The sequence below is a fragment of the Nyctereutes procyonoides genome, unplaced genomic scaffold (assembly GCF_905146905.1).
Source record: "Nyctereutes procyonoides isolate TBG_1078 unplaced genomic scaffold, NYPRO_anot_genome, whole genome shotgun sequence".
NCBI classification, from domain to species: Eukaryota; Metazoa; Chordata; class Mammalia; order Carnivora; family Canidae; genus Nyctereutes; species Nyctereutes procyonoides.
In genome coordinates this window covers 57,626,383-57,653,407 of record NW_026575051.1, presented here as the reverse complement: position 1 = coordinate 57,653,407, position 27,025 = coordinate 57,626,383, and the positions used below count along the sequence as shown (strand labels likewise).

At 35.0% G+C, this 27,025-nt stretch overlaps 1 protein-coding gene across 3 annotated transcripts; it reads left to right on the top strand.

Annotated features, from left to right (window-relative positions):
• On the top strand, positions 1-27,025 carry PNISR (PNN interacting serine and arginine rich protein). 3 transcript variants are annotated; one of them, XM_055329746.1, is made up of 13 exons: positions 1-100; positions 7,969-8,048; positions 10,072-10,190; positions 12,048-12,236; positions 13,620-13,843; positions 15,313-15,484; positions 16,854-17,044; positions 18,036-18,173; positions 18,692-18,791; positions 19,545-19,598; positions 20,639-20,809; positions 21,822-22,908; positions 23,154-27,025. In XM_055329746.1, the coding sequence occupies exons 3-13, from the start codon at positions 10,103-10,105 to the stop codon at positions 23,182-23,184; spliced, it is 2,445 nt and encodes an 814-aa protein (XP_055185721.1). In that variant the 5' UTR covers positions 1-100; positions 7,969-8,048; positions 10,072-10,102; the 3' UTR covers positions 23,185-27,025. The 3 variants fall into 3 exon arrangements, with proteins under 3 accessions (XP_055185721.1, XP_055185722.1, XP_055185723.1); XM_055329747.1 differs by lacking the exon at positions 7,969-8,048; XM_055329748.1 differs by lacking the exons at positions 13,620-13,843; positions 15,313-15,484; positions 16,854-17,044; ... (4 more) ...; positions 21,822-22,908; positions 23,154-27,025 and adding an exon at positions 12,467-13,610.

Here is a 27,025-nt window from a genome sequence, read left to right as displayed (position 1 = left end):
GGCGCCATCTTGTCTTGTTCGTGAAGAAGTAGAAGCATCGAAAGGTTTGGAGAGGTATTACCGGAACGGTGGCGACAACGGTGTTCCGGAACCAGAGTGGGTAAGTGGTGGAGAACAATTACGCGTGGGGACTTGGCAGGCCATTACAGCCTTCTTAGTTTCTGTGGCGAAGGTAGCATAACTTAAACACGTAGGCTGCGTACGCTTCTTGGCGCGACCGCTGGAACCTCATCTCCTTAAAGCGGCGGTGTCCGCCCGACTTGGTGAGTCAGAGCCGTGCTCTTAGTGAAAAGGAAACGTGGTTATTAGAGAGATTGCTCATGACCCCTTTCTCTAACTATGGGAGTTTTCTCTCGGATGAGAAGGGACTAATTGTTGGGCTCCTGACCGGCCGTTAAGCACTGCGCGTGCGCAGTGGGACCCCCCCCCCAATGGGCAGGGGGTGCTGGGGGGCGGAGGAGGCGGGGGCCCGGACCTGGACCTTTTGCGCTGTTGAGTTCCGACTACGCAGGCGCAGCCAAGGGCAAACGCTCCGATTAACTACAATTAGGCTCCCTAGTTGGAATTTTTGCTGTTTTTTTATCCAGCGATGGGCATTACGTGTTAAGCTTCACAAGGGAAAGAGGAGTATCCAATACTTCAGTTGTGTTATCTTGCGGTGAATATTATTATCTGAACTTGATGGGCACGCGACGGATTTTGATTGTTGGTGGTTAATTCATAGAAGAGCAGAATTAACTTGGAATTTGTGACAAGTGCAGCTAAGCAAAAGTAAAAAACAAAACAAAACTTGAACGCTAAAGACTCACCCGTGGGACTGTCGTGGGGCTATAGGGATAGTAACGGTAAACTGGTTATTGGAAGAAGTTCACGAGATTGTATTTTTAAAGAATTTATTAACACACTATTTTTTAAGAGGTTTTTGAAAAAAAAAAAAGTTTTTGATCTACAGAAAAATTGAGCAGATGGTACAGAGTTCCCATATAAACATCCCTGCCTTACACACAGTTTCTTTATTATTAACATAGGTCAGTGTGATACATTTGTTACAACTAATGAACTAATACTGACACATTATTAACAACTGAAGTCTTTATTCATATTTCCTGAGTTTTAACTTAATGTGTTTTTTCTGTCCCAGGCTTCCATTTAGAATACTATATGATGTTTAGTTGTCATGTGTCCTTAGCTTTCTTTTGGTTGAGACAGTTTTCAGGCTTTCTTAGTTTTTGATGAGTGTTTCAGGCTGAATTGTGTCCCTCCAAAATGAATGTGTTCATCCCGCCAAGTGCCCCCCTCAGTGCCCATCACCCAGTTACCCCAACCCCTCATCCACCTCCCTTGGCGGGATGAGCACTGGGTGTTATGCTATATGTTGGCAAATTGAACTCCAAAAAAATAAACAAAACAAAAAATGTGTTGAAGTCAGTACCTCAGAAGTAGCCGTATGTTGAGATAGGGTCTTTAAAGAACTAAAATGAAGTCATTAGAGTAGGTTTTAATCTCATGACTCGTGTCTTTATAAGTAGAGATCATATAAAACAGCGGACTATACGCCAAAGAGATGGGGCCTTCAAATGAAACCAACCCTTCTGATATTTTGATCTTGGACTTCTAGCCTCCAGAAGTATGGGAAAATAAATTCCTGTTCTTTAAGCTACAGAGTGTGTGGTACTTTGTTATGACAGCCCTAGCAAAATAATAGTGACCTTGACAGTTTTTAGGATCACTGGTCAGATATGTTGTGGGTTGCCCTCCTACTGGAATTTGATGTTTTTCTCATGGTAAGACTGGCATTAGGAGTTTTGGAGAGGAAGATCGCAGAGGAGCAGTGCTTTTTTCAGGACATCCTATCGAGGGTATGTAATATGAATGTGATTTATCACATTGATACTGACCTTGATCACCTGCTTAAAGTAGTGTTTGTCAAGTTTCTACACTGTAGTTGCTCTTTCCTATTCACCTCCTCTTTTCCATACTGTACTCATTGGAAGGAAGTCCTTTTGCACAGTTTACATTTGAGGATTAGAGGGTTATGTTTTCCCTTTAGGGTGGAGTATCTACACAATTTATTTGGAATTCTTCTGCATGGAAAATTTGTCCCTGCCAATTTACTTAATCATTTATTTATATCAGTATTTAGATATTTTTGTCCTAATTTGTGTTGTAATGCAGTGTTACCTTATTTTGTTGCTCAAATTTTAACAGCTTTGGACATTGGGAGCCCTTTCAGTTGTCTACTGTGACATGCCCCCATCCTTTAAATTTTAAAATTTTTTATTGAAAGAAATTTTTTTTAGCGGTTTTCTTCTTGGCACTACAAGATGCTCCAGGATCATACTGTATGTTTTTTCCTCACTCTGAAGAATCAGTTATTTCTCTAAGGGTTCTGATTGTCTTTATTGGGGAGTGGTATTAGAACCAAGATATGTATGCTTTCTGCTCCTGGGATGTCATTTCCTTTAGACTTGCTCTCTCTCTTTACATTTATTTTTCAATTATCACTTTTTTTTTGTATTTATTACCAAACTATCCAATTTTCCAATATTTTTTGAGTGCCTCTTTTGATCTGCAAGCTGCAAAGTATTTCAATATGTACTAGAACGTATGTCCCATCAAGTAGCAAAAGTTTTACTACATTTTAAATGATTACAAGGTTAGTCTCTATTGGGGCCATTTCCACCTAACCTGAATTGAACAAATGAATTCTTTTTGGCTTTGAGGTCAGTCACCTGGTGTTGTAGGCCTGAAATGGCAGGAAAGAGGACTGTTGAATTTTGTGGTTTCTAAACTTTGTGTGTGTTGTGAGAAACGTATCACCATATGCATTAAAGGATAGATGTGTTTCTTTGTCTCTGATTTTGCAATTGATGTTTAAGTGCTTTAAAACAAACACTGCATTTTCATCCTCACTCATCTCTGTTAGTCTATGAGAGGACTTTTGCAAATATTAATGATTGTCATTTAAATAAGTAATTTTAAGAACCTCAGAGCAATAAATGTTCTAATATAGTCATTTAAGAAATAGATAAATGATGATCATTTCTGGTTGTATTAATTTCTTAGGGATACTGTAACAAATTACCGTAAACTGAGGGCCTAAAACAACAGAAATTTATTCTTCACAGTTCTCTGGGCTAGCGGTCTAAAATAAAGGTTTTTGCAGGGCCATACTTGCTTGCTCCACTCCCAGCTCCCCACCCTTGTTTTAGGTGAAGATCGTTCCTGGTCTCTTCCTAGCTTCTGGTGGTTCCCAGCAATTCTTGGTTTTCCTTAGCCATAGACACATCACTCCAGTCATAATGGTGTTCTGGTGTTCTCCCTATGTGGGTCTGTGTCTCTAATAAAAACACCAATCATTAGATTAGGACCTACATTAATCCAGTATGACCTCACATCTTGAAAATACATATGCAGAGACGCTATTTTCAGATAAGGTCACACTCAAAGTTTATGGGAGTGTGGATAGGACTCAAATGTATCTCTCTAAGAGAACACAGTTCGTTCCCTAACAGTGATCATTGTCATGAGCTAGACTTTTCTAGCCATATGTGATAACTTGGATGATCTGAACCAGACCATGGTTATCGGTCCTTTTGTTTTTCCTAAATCCCAATTGTTTCCAAGGAGATGGCAGTTAATTTATCCCATAAAGGAAAGGGCTTGCAGCCTGGCTAATCTGTAATCAAATTTCCCTAACTTGAGAAGTTGTGCCTAAGGATCTTTACTTTAATATTAAGACTGAAGGAAGGACAGATAAATTGGAATTGACTTTTGATGCTATGAAATCAGAGTAGCAGTATTAGGATGTTATTTTCTTCATTGAATATTAGTGTATTTACTTGATAATAAATTTCAGTGAAGAATAAAATATTTTACCACTCAATATGGGCAAAGAACCATGGAGAATCCAAATAATTATAAGACTGTCATCAAGAAGATCTTGTTTGAGGAAAGAAAAAAAAAAGAATTTAATGTAAGTCTCTGTAACTGTACACTGAATCATCTTTAACTTACCATTATGGAAATTTTCAAACAGTGCAAAAGTAGAATGTAACGAACCATAATGTACTTATCACTCATCTTTAACAGTTAGCAATATTTTCTAAGTTATTATTAAACCAATGTGTAAATGTCATTTTTAATGATACAATGCTATGTTATTTCATTGAAAAATACTGGAATTACAAGATTAATTAATTAATTAATTAATTAATTTTTAAGATTTTATTTAGGGCAACCGCGGTGGCGCAGCGGTTTAGCGCCGCCTGCAGCCCAGGGCGTGATCCTGGAGACCCTGGATTGGGTCCCGCGTCAGGCTCTCTGTATGATGCCTGCTTCTTCCTCTGCCTGTGTCTCTGCCTCTCTCTCTTTAAAATCTTAAAAAAAATAAAAGATTTTATTTATTCATAGAGACAGAGAGAAAGCCAGAGACACAGGCAGAGGGAGAAGCGGGCCCCACGCAGGGAGCCCAACGGGGGACTGATCCTGGGTCCCCAGGATCATGCCCCGGGCCGCAGGCAGCGCTAAACTGCTGCGCCACTGGGGCTGCCCACAAGATAAATTTTTTTATTATTGTCGTATGTGACTTCATAGTCTTGTTTTCCAGATTTTGCAGTTGCTATGTTTATTAGTAAAAAAGATTATATGGTGAAGAAGAAAGTATGGTGTTTCTAAATCCTTGCTTTCAAATCACTTGTAATCAGTCCTGTTCTTTCATCAGGAAATAATTAATGAAGCCCTTTATCAAGCATTGTGATAGATGCTGAAACATACATAAAAGTTTATATTAAATATCTGAGTATACTATACTAAGTCTTAAAATTTATCCCTTTACAAAATTCAGCATATCTCTGCATTTTATTCTCATGACCAGAGATAACGCTTTTTAACTAGGTTATAGAAATTACTCTAAATCCTTCATAAGAAAATGAGACAGAGGTTAGGTAATTTAACCAAAGTCTCTTAGTTACATTGTATGTTTATTGTCTGTATCAGTCACTATGGGCTATGCTGATCAGCTGCTGCTGTGACTTTTAAAAATCTGTCGATTTACTTTTAAAAAATACACACTCCTGGTTTAGTCCGTTAAGCATCCAACTCTTGGGTTTCAGCTCAGGTCATAGGTCTCAGGGGTTGTGGGATTGAGCCCCACCCACATTAGGCTCAGTGCTTAGTGCAGAGTCTGCTTGTCTCTCCCCCTCTGCTCTTCCTCCCCCCCCCCCTTTGCTGGTGCTCTCTCTCTCTCTCAAATAAAATCTTAAATATACACACTTATGGTAAAATAATTCAAAGAAGAGAAAAATACAAAATAATCAACATTTCCTGGTCTCTTTTTGCTTCCCAGAGCTCACTAGTTTTTAAGAGTTTTTGTAATGTGGGAATTTTCTATGCCAAATTGCATTCTTTAAAAAAAAAAAAAAAGATTTATTTGAGAGAGAGATAGTGTGTGTGTCTTGTGTGTGTGTGGTGGGGAGGGGCAGATGGAGAGAGAACCTTAAGCAGACTCTGCACTGAGCGTGAAGCCTGATGTGGGGCTGTCTCACGACCCTGAGATCACAACCTGAGGCAAAACCAAAAGTCAGACACTTAACTGTGCCATCCACGCACCACTAAATTGCATCCTTAATAAGAAAAAAACCCTCAAGTGGCAGAATTATTCATGCTGTATCATTTTTTTTTTACTTCTTAAGGCAATTTATATATCAATATATGTCAGCATATAAAAGTCTTATCTTACTCATTTTAATGGCTGAATAACAATTCACCATATGGTTCACTTTTATCTCTGCCTGTGAGTGATCCTAAAAGCAGATGTTCCATGTTATAAACATGCTTCAGGTTTTTGAGGAACATGGGGAGTATACTCGGTTTAAAGTTCTTATGTGGAAATGCTGGGTCAGAGAAATGTGCATTTACAATGTTGAGAAAATACTGTAATGCTAAATTGTTTCCCAAAAAGACTATTTTACCTATTTCCTCATTTAACACACATCTTCTGTAGACAAGTCAAGTTTTTCAACTGCAGACTGAATTGAACCGTTTTATTAAATACCTAACTTCTTACTTCCTTGACTTCTACTGTTGCCTTCTTTGTTGTATTTTTCTTCTGTTCTGCTTCTCACCATTTCACCTCTCTTCTTGTATTTTTCTCAGCCTAAGGGTATTAAACACTGTATATGAATAGTAGCTTCCATAAAAACTTGGGGCAAGAAGCATTGAAAAACATAGTAAAAGTAGAAGTGACTGGTCAACAAACAATGGCTACAAGTAATACAAATTAAACTCCTGAAAATATGCAAATAAAAATTTTTTGTGCATAAGGAAACTTTTGAAGTTTCTTCTTTTTTTAAGTAATAAAAGCTTCAATTTATGATATTGTAAGAGGTAGGGACAGGCAGAGATTTTTTCCAAAATACAAATTCCAAAATTAAGTATTCCAAAATACTTAATCTGGTTAAGTCTCAGATTGCTTTTAAAGAAGAAAAACGAGGGGATCCCTGGGTGGCGCAGCGGTTTGGCGCCTGCCTTTGGCCCAGGGCGCGACCCTGGAGACCCGGGATCGAATCCCACATCGGGCTCCCGGTGCATGGAGCCTGCTTCTCCCTCTGCCTGTGTCTCTGCCTGTCTCTCTCTCTGTATGTCTATCATAAATAAATAAAAATTAAAAAAAATTGTTAAAAAAAAAGATTCTATAAAAAAAAAAAAAGAAGAAAAACGAGTTGAGTAGAATTGGCATGGCTTGATTACCAAGTCTACAGTCCCCCACCCTCCCAGCCCAGTTGTAAACTTGAGGAGTGCTACCTAAAGTGATACTGAGACCATCTTTATGGTGAATTAAACTCTACCTTTTTGAAGGCTCTTCTGCTGAGTTTTCATGTGTTTCTCATTTAATCCTCACAAGAACTCTATGAGGTAGACACATATCTTCCGTTTTATATATGAGAAAACTAAGAGAATAATTTGCCCATGTTCAGACAGCTAGTGAATGGTTTAGGTAGCATGATGAACCAGACAGAGCTTGTGCTCTGAAGGTCAAGTTACAAGTGATGTTCAGAAAACTAAAAAGGAGAATAGAAAAAGTTGTTCATTACAACCAGTAAACATGAATAGGTAAAAGCAACTTCGTTTAGAGTTATTTTTAGAGAAGTAAATATGTGTATTGGAAATGATGGTAGGGAGTGAGTGCACATCTGTTTGCAACTCTAGTAAGCATTGTATATATAGCTAGTTAAAATGCCTATGCTGTATGAGTTTATAACCTATGACAGAAAAATCTTTGCATTGAGTTCTGATATACCATTAGAGCTTTGGAAATACAGCAAACCATGCTTCCACTAGCTTTTTTCGTTCTCATAAATACAAAATTTCTTTATCACTAACCTTTAAAAGTAAATGGAGCCAGAGACCGTTCCATTTTTTCAGTTGGTATTTAATGACTGCTGTGTGCGAGAAGCTGGAAAAAGGTGAATAGATTGGTCTATCAACTTTTAAAAGCTGTTGATTTAATGGGAATAAAATGCAAACGTTTGAGGGACAAACTTTTCACCTTACTGGTGTTAATTTTTAAACTTAGTATTCTATAGAAAAATCTAAATTAATGCATTGTATTACTTCTTTGTGCCATTTAAGTTAATACCAGGTGGATGAGATCTTTTCAAATGTTTGTTTCTCAGCATATATGACAGTACATAAATTGTTTATTATTTTGTATTAATTATTTCAGTAAATAGATATTTTGAGAGGAAAAAATGTTAAAAAGTTTTCTCATTTGTAATGTATCTATTTCCCTTAACTTTATAATGGTAAATAGTTTCTCATTATAAAGTTAAATAGAAGAAAAAGCTCCAAATTAATTTGGAGATGATCGCACTTTTATATTGCAACTCTAGACTTTATTTTTATTAATTTTAATAACTTCATAATCTAAGAGTAAACATATACTCTTTTTCTCCCCCCCCCCCCCAGGGCATAAGTAATCTTGCTGCTATGCTTCCAAGCTGTAGTCTGAATCAACCTAAATTTTAAACAGAAGGTGAACCTCTGAGGTCAGTCAAAATAGCAGTTGGTATTTCTTCTGGGTGCTTCCATTTTATTTATTGTTATCTCTTCATTAAAGTTGTAAAGAGTTCTAGTAAGTTGTATAGCTTTTAAAGTGTTTAAAGGTAGAGTTGCAAAAGAGGAGAGGGGAAAAAGGAAAGAAGAAAGAAAATCTGAAGAGAGATTAGAAAAAGAAGCATATGTAGCTTGCAACTGATACCCAGTCTGTTGTTGGTCTCAGGTGTGGTGCTTATTAAGTTTTTATTTTGCCAAAGTCCAGTGAAATCATTATAATAGACTATTAGTGTAACTAGAAGTCAAGTGCACTTGACTATAAGTAAGTCAAGGTAACAAAGGAATGCATCTTTCCTAATTTACGGTGTTATTCAGTTGAAAGGTCAGAATCTGCCTTTGATAGAACTCTAACATTCTATGAATGCTGCAAAGACTAGAGCTGCATGTTCTTAAGAGACTGAATTGTAACAGTCAGTTTTCCTATTTTAGTGGGTGTTTCTTACTCCTTATTAATCTGACGTATTTTTTGTGATCCTGCAATGATAAGGCTTGCTTTTGTCTTGTTTTTTAGAATAGAGGAAAGGGTCAGTCTAAAAAGATTCATTTAATAAAAATCTATTTAAGATTTTGTTTATTTAATTCATGAGAGAGGCAGAGACACAGGCAGAGTGAGAAGCAGGCTGCATGCAGGGAGCCTGATACAGGACTCGATCCCGGTACTCTGGGATCACACCCTGAGCCAAAGGCAGATGCTCACCGCTGAGCCACCCAGGTGTCCCAGTAAAAATTTATTTAATCCCTGCTCTCTGCCTTAGGGTACAAAAATAAAGAAACATACCCTACTTACCATGTATGTCATTGGTTGTATATCAGTATTGGGTAAAGCACAAATATACTAGATTTGTATGAATTCTAAACTTTTTAATATGAAAGTTTTCTTTTTTTTTCTTAATATGAAAGTTTTCAAAGTAGTTTAGAGAACAGTAGACTATGTGATAAAACCCCTTCCTCATACCCATCAGCTAGATTTAATAGTTACTAACATATATTCTCTCTCCTTCTGTTTTCCATGCTATTTACATTTTAAGAAACTTGGTCTTGTAGGCTATCTCACCTTCTGGATTTGTCGGATTGTTTGTTTTGATACTGTCTGTGTCATTCTTTTGTACCTTGCAACTTCTTTATCCTGAAAGTGAGATCCAAAAGCTCAAATGGGGACACCTGGGTGACTCAGTGGTTAAGCGTGTGCCTTCGGATCAGGACGTGATCCTGGAGTCCCGGGATTGAGTCCCATATTGGGCTCTCTTGCATGGAGCCTGCTTCTCCCTCTGCCTATGTCTGTGCCTCTCTTTCTCTGTATCTCTCATGAATAAATAAAATAAAAAATATTAAAAAAAAAAACTCCAGTGGATTCAGTTAAACACTTTTGGTGAAAATATTCATAGTGATTCTGGGGGCATAATGCTGTACCTCTTGAGGGAGGCTCCTTGTAGGGTTCAGCACCCTTTGATTTTGTGATTTCCTATCAACTTTTAAGATTTCCTGAATCAGTTGTTTCATTAGGTTTGGTAATATGGTGATTTTCTAAGTCTATTCTACTTCTGCATTCATTAGCTGTAATTATTTATAAGGAAGAGTTTTCCTTCATCAGCTAGAGCTGTTTCGTTACCCTTTTTAGTGAGTCTTGGTTGGGGAGAGATTAAAATCACTTTTTTCCCTATAATCTTTAAAATAACTCCATTTCCAGAGATCTGTATTGGAAAAAAATAGATTTTTTTCCATCTTTTTGAGCTAAATTGATTAAAGTTATGCTTGCCATCAAGCTCTGATACCATCATTAACATGAGAATTTATACTTTTGCTTGCCAACCTAAAAATTCCAGTTGCCTCTGGCAACCTGTTGACCAGAATTTTAGAGCTCTGATCACATAAATGTATCATCCTATAATTTTGATGTGTGAGCTTTTAAAATTAAAGAACTCTCATTCTCATTTTAAACTATTTATTTTGTTAAAGGTAGAAAATCAGATCTATTTTAAAAGTCAGCATGTGGGATCAAGGAGGACAGCCTTGGCAGCAATGGCCCTTGAACCAGCAACAGTGGATGCAGTCATTCCAGCACCAGCAGGATCCAAGTAAGGAAACAAATTGAATTGGAAGTTGGGGAAGGAGAGAGAGAGATAAGTAGGAGATAGGCCATGGGATTAAGGGAAGTGGAATTGGTTTATTGGAAATATTATTACATAGCATACATATTAGGGAATGGATTTCTCTTTAGGGGACTTCCCCAAAGAGTAAAAGGATTTACAAATATTTTTCATTTTAAGACTGATTTAGTTCTTGCTTTTCACAAGAAAGGGGAAACTCTTCCTTAAATGTGTTACTTAAGTAAAGCATACTTCTGTTGTTAATGCCAGGTCTTACAATTCTATGTAACTCATAGTCGACTGATGGTATGCTATAGATATGATTTAAAAATTTCTTATTATTATGGAGTATTTTGATCATGTATGGATATAGAGAAGAATATAGGGAGCCCCCATGTATTACTTAGTTTTAACAGTTATTCACCATAATTTTATTTCATTAACATGACCCCTTCCACTGCCCTTTTATTGGGTTAATCTGATACTATTTCTGTTCTTAATAGCTACATAGCATTCTGTTACAGGACTATAGTTTAGTACATCACTTTTGGATGATTGGGTGTAGCTTTTTACTTTCTGAAATAATAACCATAATTTTGTATACATGTTTTTGCATTGTACTTGTCCATTTATTTGCTGAGGGGGAAAAAACATCCAAGAACTAGGTTTGTTACATCAATGTTGCACATTTGAAAAGTTTTAGATATATCAGATACACATTGCCCAGGTTCAGCTCCACCTGTGTTATGCCAGTCTGTTTCCACCAAAATATATGAGAATACTTATTTGATCTTTATTGAGATGTGAAAAAAACATTGTATTCTATTTTGTCTTCTTTATTAAAAATATAAGATTTTAAAATATTATGTATATATATTGGAGAAGGAAGAGGACCTTTAATGTAGCAAGGGAATACATTTTGAGTAAAGAATGACTAGGAAATTGTTAAGGGAGATGTATTTGACTAGAGAAGGGAGCTGTATGTTAAGAAGGGTGACTGTGAGGAGGAACAGGAATAGGTATACTACTCTGAAGTCTTAGGCTCCAGTGTAGGCCTAAATAGGACCTGTTGGAAGAAGAATTGAGTTTGATCATTTTTTTAAAGGAATTTATTTATTTATTTGAAAGAGAGGGAGAGAGACAAATAGCGAGAGATAGCATGAGCAGGGAAGAGAGGGAGAAGCAGGCTCCCTGCTGTGTAGGGACCCCCCCCCCCCCCGAAGGTGCGGCTGGATCCCAGGACCCTGGGATCATGACCTGAGCTGAAGGCAGACACCCAACTGACTGAGCCACCTAGGTGCCCCTGATCATTGGTTTTTATAGTAAACTAAGATACAGGGGGTAAATTTCTTTTGAGTTAGTGTCAGAAATCAGTTAAGAGTGTTTTCTGAAAGTTTTATGGTTACATTATTTTGTAGCCTGAATATGGGTTATTTTCTAAGCATCTTTTCAGCCATAATATTCTTTTTTTTAAATCTTTTATTTATTATTATTATTATTATATTTATTTATTTATTTATTTATTTATTTATTTATTTATTTATTTATTTATTTATTTATGATAGTCACACAGAGAGAGAGAGAGGCAGAGACATAGGCAGAGGAAGAAGCAGGCTCCATGCACCGGGAGCCCGACGTGGGATTTGATCCTGGGTCTCCAGGATCGCGCCCTGGGCCAAAGGCAGGCGCTAAACCGCTGCGCCACCCAGGGATCCCTCAGCCATAATATTCTGTAATATTTAAAATCTCTAGTAAGGCATAGCTGAGATGATTGTTTTACGTTGAGGCACTATTCTTTTAGCTCTTAAATTCTGACTTGCTAAATTCTGCTATGGTAAATTACAGGCCAGATTGACTGGGCTGCGTTGGCTCAAGCTTGGATTGCCCAAAGAGAAGCCTCGGGGCAGCAGAGTATGGTAGAACAGCCACCAGGGATGATGCCAAATGGACAGGACATGTCTACAATGGAATCCGGTCCAAACAATCATGGGAATTTCCAAGGGGATTCAAACTTTAACAGAATGTGGCAACCAGGTTTGTTATTTCATGTTATCCAGATTTTATGACTATTTTAAAAATAAAATGTGGATTAAATGAAACTTTAATTTGCTTAGTTTTATGACTTCTTGAAATTAATGCTCCTTAAAGAATAGGCAGTTTGATTTAGATTTGACCTTGAAATTTTATGGTTAAATTTATTCTGTACTCAGTCTGCTAGCATTGTGGCACTCAGTTTGATTCTTTTCTCGGTTCTTCATTCCTAGGCTGACAGGGGCTGGGAACACTGGAAACCTCACTTGGCATCTAGGGAAGAGAGCATTCTATGTCTCTCTGTTGCAACCTCTGGCCTTTTCAGAAGCAGCACTGGCAGAGCAAAACATGTCTAGCCTCTAATTAAAGAAATACTGTGTCACTATGTGACAAATTAGTCTGTCAAATATTCTCTGCCCCTACCATCCACCCATCTTTTTCTTCCTGTTTTTTTCAGATAGTGAAGATCTTCCATAAGTTTTTATGTTTTATTTTTTTGTTTGTTTGCCTGCTTTTTTACTTCACAGTATGATTTAGATTTCTTGATGCTAGTTCAGTTTTCCGTGTCTTGTGATGCTATTTTTAACTTTTTAATAGTCACTTTAAAATATTTATAGAGGAATCTTCTATTTGAGTATGTTGATGGTGAAGTTTTAATCTCCCTTTCCCTATTGACACTGTTCCTCAATGTAAGAGTGGAAAACTTAGGAGGTAATACTCTAACCTCACTTTTAAAAGAATAATGAGTATTCTAATCTTTGATACTGTGAGGTAGTTTATTTCTAGTTTCCTCGAAGCTACCCCAAATTTCCCCAGGTTTGAAAATGTTTTGGTTCCCAAGTTCAAGTTCATAAATGATTCACCCTGGCATTTCCACTCCCCAATTTATTCTACTGGCTTTCTTTGTGACCTGGGCAAGTGATTTAACCTCTGTGTGCCTCAGTTTCCCCTCCTGAAATTGGCAAAAATAATACCTGATTTCTCCCTACCTCACAGGGATGTTGTGAGGATAAATGTGTTCATGCGAGAAAGAAATTATATATAAAGTCTCAAGGTGTTATTTTTTATGGTATTGTTACTGAACAGAAATAGAAAAATTGAACAAAAAAATTGCTTTGGGTTCTGTTACGTTTATTAAAAAAAACAATTTGAGGCATTTGATTTCCGTATGTTTAGGATATGAATTAGAGTGGAGTTAGCTCATTTGAATTATTTATTAGTTTAATTAATTGCTTATTTTAAAGATATACTAGAGGAATTTGACCAAGAAGTCATAAATTTTTAAATCTGTTTCTTTGCTGAAAAATCTTTCTTGAGATCTTAAAAATTTGTGTTGATTTTGTTATAACCCCCTGTTGAATGTTTTTATGCCTAAATCCTAAATAGAATGGGGAATGCATCAGCAGCCCCCACACCCCCCTCCAGATCAGCCATGGATGCCACCAACACCAGGCCCAATGGACATTGTTCCTCCTTCCGAAGACAGCAACAGTCAGGACAGTGGGGAATTTGCCCCTGACAACAGGCATATATTTAACCAGAACAATCACAACTTTGGTGGACCACCCGATAATTTTGCAGTGGGGCCAGTGAACCAGTTTGACTATCAGGTGAAAGATATTTTGTTGCTTTAATATTGTAGATGTGCACGTAATCCATTCTTTGGAAGTGTCTCATCAAGAGTACCTAAGATCTGTGTTTCACTTTTCAGTCTTGTACAGATAAACACATAATATTATGTCTCAGAAAAGTTACCAATTTTTGAGTATTAAAATCATTAGATTCTTATTTTTTGGTTTTTGATTTGCTTAGGAGAATGATATAAAGGATCATTAGGAAAGATTTGGATAAAATGAAAAATGTGTAAGTTCAATAGCTATATGATGTTTTGTTTTCTAATAATTTCAAAATGGTATATTTAAATGTTGAATAAAGTTTAGAAAATGCGCAGTAGTTGAATACATTATTTGTCAATAATAGATTATGGATAAGACATGAATAAAATACATGAAGAACAGATCATCTTCCTAAATGCAGTTCCTTCTGCTATGTAGAATTAGGACTTTTTCTAGTGATGTGATTTTTTTTTCCATTTTGACATGACATGTTAATGGAATTGTACATAATCTCCTTTGTAGCATCTAATTCATTCCTAGGGACATAGAACTCTATGGGGAATAGTACTATTATGTGGGGCTATATTTTCTCTAACTACTCTGCCAAGGGTCCACCCTTAAATTATGGTACTAGGCGTCATTTTGAAATAACTGATTGCAGTTGTTACCTTATAAACTGAGCTAGTATAATTTAAAATTTTGAAAAAAACTCATATGTTGTTTCACTAACTAGATTAATAATGGACATAAATGTAAATTAATATTCACCTTGAGAATAATCTTTATTCATACATATTCACATAATTGTGGTATACTCATCCTTGGTATACAGATATGACTGTTTTTGTTTGGTTCGGTTTTGAAGAGATGTAGTAGCAGGAGCTTCTACTTACACCCTATTATCTTGATAGATCTCTATGTTAACAAGACAGCTCCATTGGCAATGGGCCAACGAAATGGGCCAATGAAAATCGCAAAATTGCAAAAAATATTTAATGATAGTAAGTTTTATTTTGTTAAAATAGATACTTCTTGCTAGATTATAGAAACAATTTAAGTTCCCATAAGAAATAAGTTGGAATTGATTAAAAAAATTTTTTTCCTGTATTTTCTAGTTCCAGAAAAATTCACATTTGATTTCTTGGTAGTGGAAGGATTAGTTTATAAATGGATTCAGAATGAAAAAGGGCATACATATATCCTTTTCTATACTTGTTGAAAATAGTGTATTAGCTGAATTTTAGATGACTCTTTGCATTTACATAGGTAGAAAATCTTTACTTTTCTTAAGAAAAAGTAAGCCTAGGTCTTGGGGCTACAGAAATATCGGTGGATATTAGAACCATGGAATTCTTGGATTTGCTGCACACATGGATTTCTACTGTCCCAGTTCATAACACACGTGTGTCCCAGAGAGTATATTGTATTAATGTGAAGAAAAATAAACTGCAATACTCTTTCAGCATGGGGCTGCTTTTGGTCCACCGCAAGGTGGATTTCATCCTCCTTATTGGCAACCAGGACCTCCAGGACCTCCAGCACCTCCCCAGAATCGAAGAGAAAGGCCATCATCATTCAGGGATCGGCAGCGATCACCTATTGCACTTCCTGTGAAGCAGGAGCCTCCACAAATTGGTAGCTATTTAAGTTTAGTGAACCACAATTGACATGATTTCTTAATCATGTAAAGAGAGTGTTTTGTTTTCTTAAGTTTTGTTATACTTTTGATATGTTAGGAATTGATAGTTTAAAACCCTATGATTTTATAGGCATAACCTTTAAAATTAAAAAAAGATAATGGTCTAAAAGATAAAAAATTCTGAATAATTTTAAAATAAATTGTTACCTTAAACTCCAGAGTTTGTGATGAATTTTAAATTTATCATAGGCATAGCATTTTTTTTTTTTGGTCTTATTTATGCTTTTAAAGATTTTACTAATTTTTTGAGAGAGAATAGAGAGAGATTGAGAGAGCATGAGCAGTGGAGAGGGGCAGAGGAAGATGGAGAAGCAGGCTCTTGGCTGAGCAGGGAACCCAGTGCAGAGCTCCATCCCAGGACCCTGGGATCAATACCTGAGCTGAAGGCATTCGCTTAATCAAATGAGCCACTAGGCGCCCCATGGCCATAGCATCTTGATATTTTTTTCATTGTTGACAGTTTGATACATTATGCCAGTATATGAAGTTTCCCCTTTAAAAACTTCTTAGTTGTTCTCTGTCTCTGGTCTCTTTCCATTCCCAGTTCATCTGACACACTAATGTCAGATTAATTTTCCTTTTATTATTTCACTTTCCAGAAATATTTTGGCAGAAGCTTTAATTTTCATCATTTTATTACAACTAATTTAGGTTTAATGACAAGTTACAAACTTACACTACTTTATATCTAGAAATCCAAATCAAACACTTAATAGACCAGAACGTTTAAGTCTTAACTTTTTATTACAAAGTAGATATTTTAGGAAGATTCTAATTTCTTCTTTAACTTATGGAATCATATTTGTTCAGATGAATTCTCATTGTGAAAATAGACTTATACTTTTGTTTGACTCTGTTCTATTTTCATATTTTAAGAAGCAATGTAAGTTTGGCTTGGAATTAGCCCACATCTCTGCTACTATCTTTTTAATTTTGAGCACATCACTTAATCTTTTTGAGTGTCAGTTTTCTTATTTGAAAAAGAGATGGAGTAATAGTGATTTTTTATTTTTTTTATTATTATTATTTTTTTTAGAATTAAGATAATGTGCTTTCATAGTGCCTGGCTCATTATAAGCATTAACACAATATTCACTGCTATCATTAAAAATGATCTTAAAGAGAAGCATAATGGTTAATGGGTTGCTTTACCACTGTCTTAGTAGAGAATGATAGTTATAAGCACTCTTTATTTACTCAGAATTCTTTAACTTACAAAGTTTGTAGAAATTCAAGAATAAGGAACTCCTGCATTTATGATTTTTACTTAACTAACTTACAGGTACTTTTTTCCTTGTGAAACAGATGCAGTAAAACGCAGGACTCTTCCAGCTTGGATTCGAGAAGGTCTTGAAAAAATGGAACGTGAAAAGCAAAAGAAGTTGGAGAAAGAAAGAATGGAGCAACAACGTTCACAGTTGTCCAAAAAAGAAAAGAAGGCCACAGAAGATGCTGAAGGAGGAGATGGCCCTCGTTTACCTCAGAGAAGTAAATTTGTGAGTATTAGAATCACTTAACATGGAAGTCTGTGTGATTTATGTGTGAAAATTATTGAAAGAAAAAACTAATGGAGCCTATAGAAAAGTATTAGTATAATGTTCTTGAGATTACTTTTAGTAAGTATTTTGAGAATTATGATTGTGTATGTTGTTATTGAGGGTGAATAAGGAGGAAAGGAGCAGTAAGCTTATAAAATGTTCTTTTTTTTTTTTTTAATTGGAGTTCAATTTGAAAATGTTCTTTTCAGAGAGGAATTATTCTGTGGGATGCTAGATAGATCTCACCTTGAGAAACAAACCTATATTTTCTTGTTGGAGTATTACAATGATCACCTTTTACTTAGGATTTTTAAGGGTAACTGTAGGACAGTTTGCCTAAAGAAGAGTTCTCTTTTTAAGGTGTGCTATTTGGGTATTGAAAACTGATAGCTAGAAACAGACTGCTGGCATTCCCTATATGAAGTAGACCTCATTTCTTACCTGTTCGTTTTACAGTGAAAAGGGGCAAATTTCACTAAGTTTCAGAGCCAGCTAAGATCTAGAAACTACAGAATTTTAAGTCACATGATTTTAGGTAAATAGCTTAAATTTATAGTTAAAAAGGTTATACTGAATAACATGAATGTGGTCCATTTATCCAAAGTTTTACAAGCCACTCATTTCAGGACCATCATATATAATCGATATTAAATCAGTCTTGGCGTGATCTATTCCTAGTTACTTACTGGTAAAATAAAGTCAAAATTGACTAAGGAAAAAAAGTTGGAAAGGAATTAAAATAATTGATTCTTATAAGCTATCTCATAATCTTACATTTCCTCTCAGGTAAGAGATTATTTGTATTTTATCAAAAATATAATTTAGAAATTTCATTTTTATATATTTGTTTCATAGACTTTTTAATTTGGGGTTTTAAAAAAATGTGTAAGATAATGATTTTATATTATAAGCCTGAAGTTGGGCTACCCATACTATTACTTTTTTTTAGGATAGTGATGAGGAAGATGAAGACACTGAAAATGTTGAGGCTGCTAGTAGTGGAAAAGTCACCAGAAGTCCATCTCCAGTTCCTCAAGAAGAGCAGAGTGAACCAGAGATGACTGAAGAAGAGAAAGAGTATCAAATGGTAGAATCTTAAATTTCTTACCATGTATAGGATTTTTAAAATTTTGTTTTTTTATTGTTTATTTTTTGGAGAGGGAAAGGTGGGGATGCAGAGGGAGAGAGAGAATCTTAAGCAGGGTCCACACCCAGCATGAAGCCCAACATGGGGCTCCATCTCACAACCCTGAGATCATGACCTGAGCTGAAATCAGGAGTCAGGTGCTTAACTGACTGAGCCACTCAAGCTGCCCCAGTTTTTGTATTTTAGAATAATTTTCAAGATAACTTGCTTTCCGGGACGCCTGGGTGGCTCAGCGGTTTAGTGTCTGCCTTTGGCTCAGGGCGTGATCCTGGAGACCTGGGATCGAGTCCCATGTTGGGCTTCCTGCATGGAGCCTGCCTCTGCCCCCCCCCCCTCTCTCTCTCTCTCTCTCTCTCTCTCTCTCTCTCTCTCTTTAATAAATAAATCTTTAAAAAAATGTTTATAAAATGGCTTTGGCTGTTAATTTTTTTATAAACACATAAAATACCCTTTCATAGATGTTGCTGACAAAAATGCTTCTGACCGAAATTCTACTGGATGTCACAGATGAAGAAATTTATTATGTAGCCAAAGATGCACACCGGAAAGCAACGAAAGGTATATTGTGGGTGTTCTTAGTTTTGTTTTTCTGGGAGTATTTTGGTTTTGGTGGCTCTTTTGGACTTTTTTTTTTTTGTTGTCCTTGCTGAATTCTAGGAGATACTTGAATATTTCTTCTTGCATGTTTTAACTCTCTGGGAAAGGTTAGATTTGTAGATACCATATTAAAACTATACAAGTATACAAGTATTTTTCTTTTACCCAACTTGCCTGAGCACAAATGAGCAGTTATGCTATTGTTCCATAAAAAGCGTAGTGGAAAAATTCTTGATGTTCAATTCATTTCAGAGTTTTTTTTTTTTTATAGATATTGTGGTATTGGTGTATAACTTTTAATACAGTTTAGTTTCATTAATGAATTATGAACCTTTAGTTTTCACAATTTACCACTTGTAGTTCTTACAGAAGCAAGAAATTTACCCATCCCCACCTCCCATATTTTTAGTAACACTTAGAAAATATATCAAAAGCAGATTTTAAATTATGGGCCATAACCTCAAAAATAAAATACTGATGTACTGGTCAACATTTTTCTTCGTTATAAACCAATTTCAGCTCACTCATTTTCAGAATTAAAATTTCAAGGCCAGACATGCTACTGGTTTAAAGTGAATGTTATGTTTTTAATGTTTCTTCTCTCCCCAAAAAGCAGCAATAGTAGTAGATTTAACAATACCATAGACTCTCATGACTATGAAATCGTGGCTATTTGTGTTAACATGTTGTTCCTGTTGTTGATGTGATACAAAGCTCCTGCAAAACAGCTGGCACAGTCCAGTGCACTGGCTTCCCTCACTGGACTCGGTAAGTGTTTTCCTTATTTGTGAGAGGGCCTTAAAGGGAAAATCACACTTACCTTGTCTCTCTACATGTTCTGTTTTGAAACTGTACTATTCCTACTCAGTTTATAAAATCTAGGTCTTAGGGTTATATCAGTCTCTAAAAGGTTTGTCTATCTTTTTTTTACTAAAGCATTCACAGAGGGATTATAAATGTGACTAATTCATAGTTTATTGGGGCAAGTTGCAGTAGTTCATAATTAAGCTGTGATAATATTTAAGCTCACCTTCAAAATTATTGCATCCATGCTTTAGGGAAGAACCTATCCACTAATGCTTTTAAGCACCTTTATTTAGATTGTGTTGTAGCAAGTTGAGTTTTAACATAGAGGAAAGGAGTTTATCTTATCATAGTATAATAGTAGTGATGTGTTCATAATTTGCTCTTTGCATGATATATTCTCAAGTATATAAAAGCTTGAATGTGCCTTTTCCGCATCATTTCAAATTAATCTTTGTGGGGATCAACAGAAATGGGTAGAACCAAATGCCCATGTGATTTTGTTATGATTACTATTTAGGTCACTTCAGGGTGGGGAGTAGTTTTAGCACTATACCATTTCTGTACTTTTGAGAATTGTATTACCTGGGATTTTTGAGCTTTGAACAATGAAAGGATTAATTTTAGAAGTATTTTTAGGATTATTGGTAGTTGAATTGACTGGTTTAGTGAGGCTTTGTTATTGCCCTGTTAAATGGTTTTGTTGATTAGTATGGACAGTAAAACAAAACCATTATCCTTTCTTTATACCATTATACCTTACACCATTCCTTCATGGTGAGAAATATATGAAATATTCCAGGAAGAATGAGATTCTATTAATTTTCAGGAGGGCTCTATGAACTCCTTAAGAATTAGAATTTATACTTCTCCCCACCCCGAATAAGCATATCCTTCCAAGATAAGGCAATGAAAAAAGAAATTAGCTTTCTTCTCAGACCTTAAAAATTTTTTAGTGCATGGAATAATTTTTCTATATGATAGACTGCGCTTTATACACACAGGTGGACTGGGTGGTTATGGATCGGGAGATAGTGAAGATGAGAGGAGTGACAGAGGCTCTGAGTCATCTGACACTGATGATGAGGAATTACGGCACCGAATCCGGCAAAAACAGGAAGCTTTTTGGAGAAAAGAAAAAGAACAGCAGCTGTTACATGATAAACAGATGGAAGGTATACCTTTTAGACTCTCTTAATTTTTGTCCAGTTTTATTTGTATTTTTATTTTTTAACCAACCTAACAATAACAAGGATAGAATTAACGTTAGAATATATAGACATTATGTGATACAACCGAAACCAAAGTTTTGGCTTCTTTGGAGTCTCAAAATTAGTATTCAAAATATGTAGTTTATAAAAGGTAAACTTTGTCTAGTTTTGTAAGATATTAATTTCAGTAGCTGTAAGTTAAGCTATTTAGGGTATTTTTATTTCTTTCTAAAGTTCTCAAAAATGAAAAAGAAAGCTTTTGAGATGGCAGAAATCTATTTGTAAAACTATTGAAAAATAACTTGTAGCTAGGATATTTAACATGCAGCTAGTAATATTTTGGAAATAGAGGGCTTTTTATAGAAGTTTTTAAATGCAAAATACTACATATGACTAGTTTTTTATAGTCTATATAATACTAGGAATACTGCAGGAATAGTTTGAAGTTTTTGAAAAAGTCATACTTGGACAATTGGAAAAGTAATTATTGAGTTAGCAGTTGAAAATTCCCTATAAATTACCTAACTTATTTAAGTTGCCTTATTGGACAAAAGAGAAATCTTTTCTCTTTGCTTCAAATGTACCTTTACACTTTGGTACTCTAGTTGGTGTATTGAGCATTTGAAATGTAGCTAACCCTAAATTGAAATATGCCATAGGTATAAAATACACAGTAGATTTGAAAGATTTTCTGTGTCCTCCCAATAGCAGAATATCTTAGTATGCTTTTAAATTTATTACATGTTGAAATGGTAATATTTTTGATATATTGGGTTAATAAACTATTGAAATTAAGTTCATCTTTTATTTTTTTAAAGTAGTCACTAGATAATTTTGAATTGCTTATGGCTTGTATCCTATTTCTGTTGAACAATGCTGTTCTGTTATCATCTGATAGCTTGAAATTTGGTAGTTTGGGAGTTATTTTCATTATACAATTGACTTTTCATAGTATTTTTGTCTTTTTCTGTTTCAGAAGAAAAGCAGCAAACAGAAAGGGTTACAAAAGAGATGAATGAATTTATCCATAAAGAGCAAAATAGTTTATCACTACTAGAAGCAAGAGAAGCAGATGGTGATGTGGTTAATGAAAAGAAAAGAACTCCAAATGAAACTACGTCAGTTTTAGAACCAAAAAAAGAGCATAAAGAGAAAGAGAAACAAGGAAGGAGTAGATCAGGAAGTTCTAGTAGTGGTAGTTCCAGTAGCAATAGCAGAACTAGTAGTACTAGTAGTACTGTCTCTAGCTCTTCATACAGTTCTAGCTCAGGTAGTAGTCGCACTTCTTCTCGATCTTCTTCTCCTAAAAGGAAAAAAAGACATAGTAGGAGTAGATCTCCAACAATTAAAGCTAGACGGAGTAGAAGTAGAAGTTACTCACGCAGAATAAAAATAGAGAGCAATAGGGCTAGAGTAAAGATTAGAGATAGGAGGAGATCTAATAGAAATAGCATTGAAAGGGAAAGACGAAGAAATCGGAGTCCTTCTCGAGAGAGACGTAGAAGTAGAAGTCGCTCAAGGGATAGGCGAACCAATCGGTCCAGTCGCAGTAGGAGTCGAGATAGGCGTAAAATTGATGATCAACGTGGAAATCTTAGTGGGAGCAGTCATAAGCATAAAGGTGAGGCTAAAGAACAAGAGAGAAAAAAGGAGAGGAGCCGAAGTATAGATAAAGATAGGAAAAAGAAAGACAAAGAAAGGGAACGAGAACAGGATAAAAGGAAAGAGAAACAAAAAAGGGAAGAAAAAGATTTTAAGTTCAGTAGTCAGGATGATAGGTTAAAAAGGAAACGAGAAAGTGAAAGAACATTCTCTCGGAGTGGTTCTATATCTGTTAAAATTATCAGACATGATTCTAGACAGGATAGTAAGAAAAGTACTACCAAAGATAGCAAAAAACATTCAGGCTCTGATTCTAGTGGAAGGAGCAGTTCTGAATCTCCAGGAAGTAGCAAAGAAAAGAAGGCTAAGAAGCCTAAACATAGTCGATCGCGATCCATGGAGAAATCTCAAAGGTCTGGTAAGAAGGCAAGCCGCAAACACAAGTCTAAGTCCCGATCAAGGTAGTATACTTTTTAAAGTATTTTGTCTGATTTAAAAAAAAAAAAATTTGACTGAATTTATTCAAAGTTGAAAGTGTCCTTTCTCTCTCTCTCTTTAATAAACTCAGTTTGGTACTTGATAAATGATCATAGTCTTAAGTAATTTTAGAAATCCTATATAATAATATTTATTTAAAAATTGCAGATTCTTTAGTTTAAAATACATTTTTATTTTTAAATTTGTCTTTTCCCTTTTTTTTTTTCAGATCAACAACCCCTCCCCGTCGTAAACGCTGAGGAATGATGTGGCAAGAATGCCATGATGTTTAAAAAATTCCATGAGTTTTAAGGGCTTGTCTCATTATAGAGGCACATTGTGGCTGTGTAGGTGAAACCAGAATCTTTTTTTTTTTTTTTTAATCTGTAAATAGGTGTACTTTTTCCAAATGCTGCTCCAAGTTACTTAATAGGATTTCTTTGTATTACATTTTTTTCAAAAAAAAAAAAATAGTGCTTAATAAGACTATAAACATGCCATTCTCTTTCAGCTGTAATGTTCTTAAAATTATTCTTGAATGTACTGTGATGTCAATAAAGCTCTTCAGTTCATTTTTGTTAACCTCTTGCACCTTAATTTTATGATTTTAATCTAAGGAACGTACTTTTATAAAAAGGCAGCTGGAATTTTGTATAACAGGTTTTAAAGGTACTTCCTTTCATCTTCCCCAAAGAAAATGGTTTTAACTTAGTAGTTTGTCAAAGTTTGTAAATTGTACCCATGGATTTTTGTCAAATTCCAACTTTAAGGGTGTAGAAGAGGGCCAAAAATAGATCTTTACTTTTCATTTGGAAACATTTGAAAGCTTTCTAAACTTTTCTTCCTATTTTGAGGATTTTCAAGTAATATATTTTCTGTGTATAAAGTATGGTTTACTTCTTCTGTACAATGAAATTGCTGGAATCAATCAAGCCAGTGCATCATTAGAGTTATTTATAAGGAACAATTGTGTTATGACACTATTAGTCAAGTCTGGAACTGTATTCTGCAGTTATCCACTTCTGTTTTAGAAGCGTATTTTAAACACTGGGGTATGACAGAAATAAGACTCACAATTCAGTATATTTATTTATATTTTTAAAGTGTAATATGACCTCAGCTCAGTGGAGGAATGCTGTATTATGCAGGTTTGTGTCAATTTCATGACCTTAAAATGATTTGGTTTTGTCACTTTCTTACAATTATGATCAGTGAATGGTCTAGCTATTTAAGGCAGTCATAACTTACAAGTAAAATGAGGCTCTGCAGGCATTTAAATGCTCAACTGCTTTCAGGGTCTGTTTTTATGTGATTATTCACTTATGCCACAATAGATACATCTCTGAAAACAAACGCTTTTACATTTTAGTTTAAAAAGGAAAAGAAGAAGTTCAGGTCACGGAAAAGTTTTAAAGTAATGCCTTCTTACCAGCAATAGTTCATTTTAAAATAAGCCAGATTTTTGCCAAGATCAGTGTTTCTTCAAAATGAAGGTAGAAATAGATTTGTAAGTGTGCTCTTGTACCTCTACATAGGTTCTTAAATTTTGAGCAGTTATGCATTTATCTAGAGGAAATAAATCAACTGTGAATAAATGCATGTTTACCAAAATGGTTGTTTTACAGTGCATTTAGTTCTGATATTTATAAAGTTGATATTTCACAGAATAACTTTTAAATAGTTTGGAATTCTATATAGTTTAGACATCAGTCACGTGGAGACAAAATGAAAATGTGCAATATTTTTTATGTAGGTGAGCTAACACAATGTACCTAATTGCAGAATTATCAGATTAATTTGTAATAGATAAGTTGTATAACATTTTCATATCTTAAAATGTTTTTTAGATCAATCTTCAGGTGAAATAATATTTTCAAAATAAAATTCTACAGAAAAGTTCTGTTGGCTATGATATGCACATTTTTGGGCAAGACAAATGACTAGAGCCAAAAATAGTATTTGACAGTTTTATTTACTCTGCCATAATATGCAAGCTTCTTATTTAAATCTGTAGATATTTTTTAAAACACAGTCATGATATATGTGATTATTAGTAGATACATCAGTGTTATAATTAGATATTTGGGTTTTTCGGGTTTTATGGATAATTTAGAGAAATCATCATTTCACTGACATGTAATGAAGTATGTTGACCTTAGTGGTAAGATTTTCTGAAATAGGGCTTCCATGATTTGGGATGTGAATGCTAACACACATAAGTTGACTAGATACTTAATAATTTGGTTATGAAATCTTCTAAAATGACACCACCAGAAAATCAGTAGATTCGATTTTTGAGACAATCATGGGTCTGAATTGATTAATAAAACTGTCTTGGGTTTCTCTTTTAAAGTATTTCTAGTGTATTAATCATATTTGTTTTTGTGCAATGGGGGTTATACCACACCATTAAGAGAATAAAATGTAATTTGAAAGAGGGAATTACAAGATTTGTTTAATGAAGGCCCCAAAATATAAATAAAGACTGGTGTGGAATCTCAGTGTATGTTTTCTGCCATTGTAAAATGTCTTTTTTTAGCATCTGTTTCTAATGGTATAATACACAATAGGTGAATTTCCCAAATATTCTTTTTTTTTTTCAATGTCTAAGTTACTGTTTCTTCAAAGAAACATGAAGTATAAGTAGTAGGTGAGACTTTTTGTTTTATGTGGGAATTTTTACATAGGAATTGTATAAGGTCCAAAATTCCTGTAATACTGTCTTATGGAAACGTTTACATTTAAATGGAGTTTTTCTTCTCTTATATACATTAAAGTCTATTTTCATTTATTGACGTTTCTAAAATGTACTAATCATGGTTTGATAGAAATATTATTAGATCCATTGGATTGTCCTGACTGCTGCTTAATATATTTTGAGCAAATCCTGTAAATACTGTGAGCCTCAATTTCTTCAACTATAGAAGGGTGGAATTTGATTATTTCTAAGGTGTTGATTGAGTACTTCTAGCTCTTAAGTTTTTCAGTTTTCAGTTGGATTTGGCTGTAATGTCTAACACTGAATGGGAAAATAGGCTTTTTATTAGCCCTTAACATAACTCGTGTGATGAGCTACATTATATACCCTAAAGGTTTGTCATGTATAGAATTTTCCTCTACACAAAGATTAAATCTGCCACAATCTGATTATGGTAGTGTAAACTAAGATGAAATTATGCTGTGTCACCAATTTATGTGGAATTCTGTAAATATGAAAATACAGCAGTTAAACTCTGAGTAGGCATACATCATTTCAAAAGGGTTAAAACTGTTAGCTGTAAAGGGAGCACTTTACACTTAATTTGAATGAAAAAAGTTTTTATAAATACTAAGTTTCAAAATACTAAATGGTTTTTTATAGTAAAATAAATTGTAGACTCTGTTTTACAACATTTGGGTAAGGCCATAGCATTGGTCTAGGAATATCTCCCAACAATGGCCATAATACTACAACTGCTAGTCTTTCCAACACAACTCAGGTTTAAGCATCATTGAAAAAGCCTTTGTTGATTTTTATAGAGAAAAGTATAATGAGCTAGTTTGGCTTATAGGGCCAAACTAGTGGATATTCAAGAGGCTTTTGTTTCCTGTCAGTATTAAGGCAAATAACTAAAAATTGCCTTTGTTGTTGCCTTTGTTGTTGAAAAGGTAATGGGAAGACCCTGAAGTCTAGGGAAGTGGTACAAAGTACATTTAAATAAAGCTTTTAAAACTTTAATCATACTTGTACTTTGCTTTTTCCTTGGAGTTGTCATTCCAACAAATATAACACGTGGTAAATGTTCTTTTGTGCCAGAGTTTTGTGCCTTCATTTGGAGAGATGGTCATGTGTCCTGAGGAACTCTGAAGAGGACATAACAAAAATCTGCAGCCACTCTTAGGAGGAGGTCAATTAAGAAGCCATATGTGAAAGACTATTACTGAGCAGTAAATTTCATTCAAAGAACCCTTTACCAATTTGACCCTGCCTGTTGAAAATGTACAATGATTTTTTTGCCTCTTAATCCTGGAAATGTATCATTGCTCTTCTTACTCAAGGAAGGGCTTTTTGTACATTTAGAAGTAAAGTGATACTGATCACCGTTTTTAGTTTTCAATGAA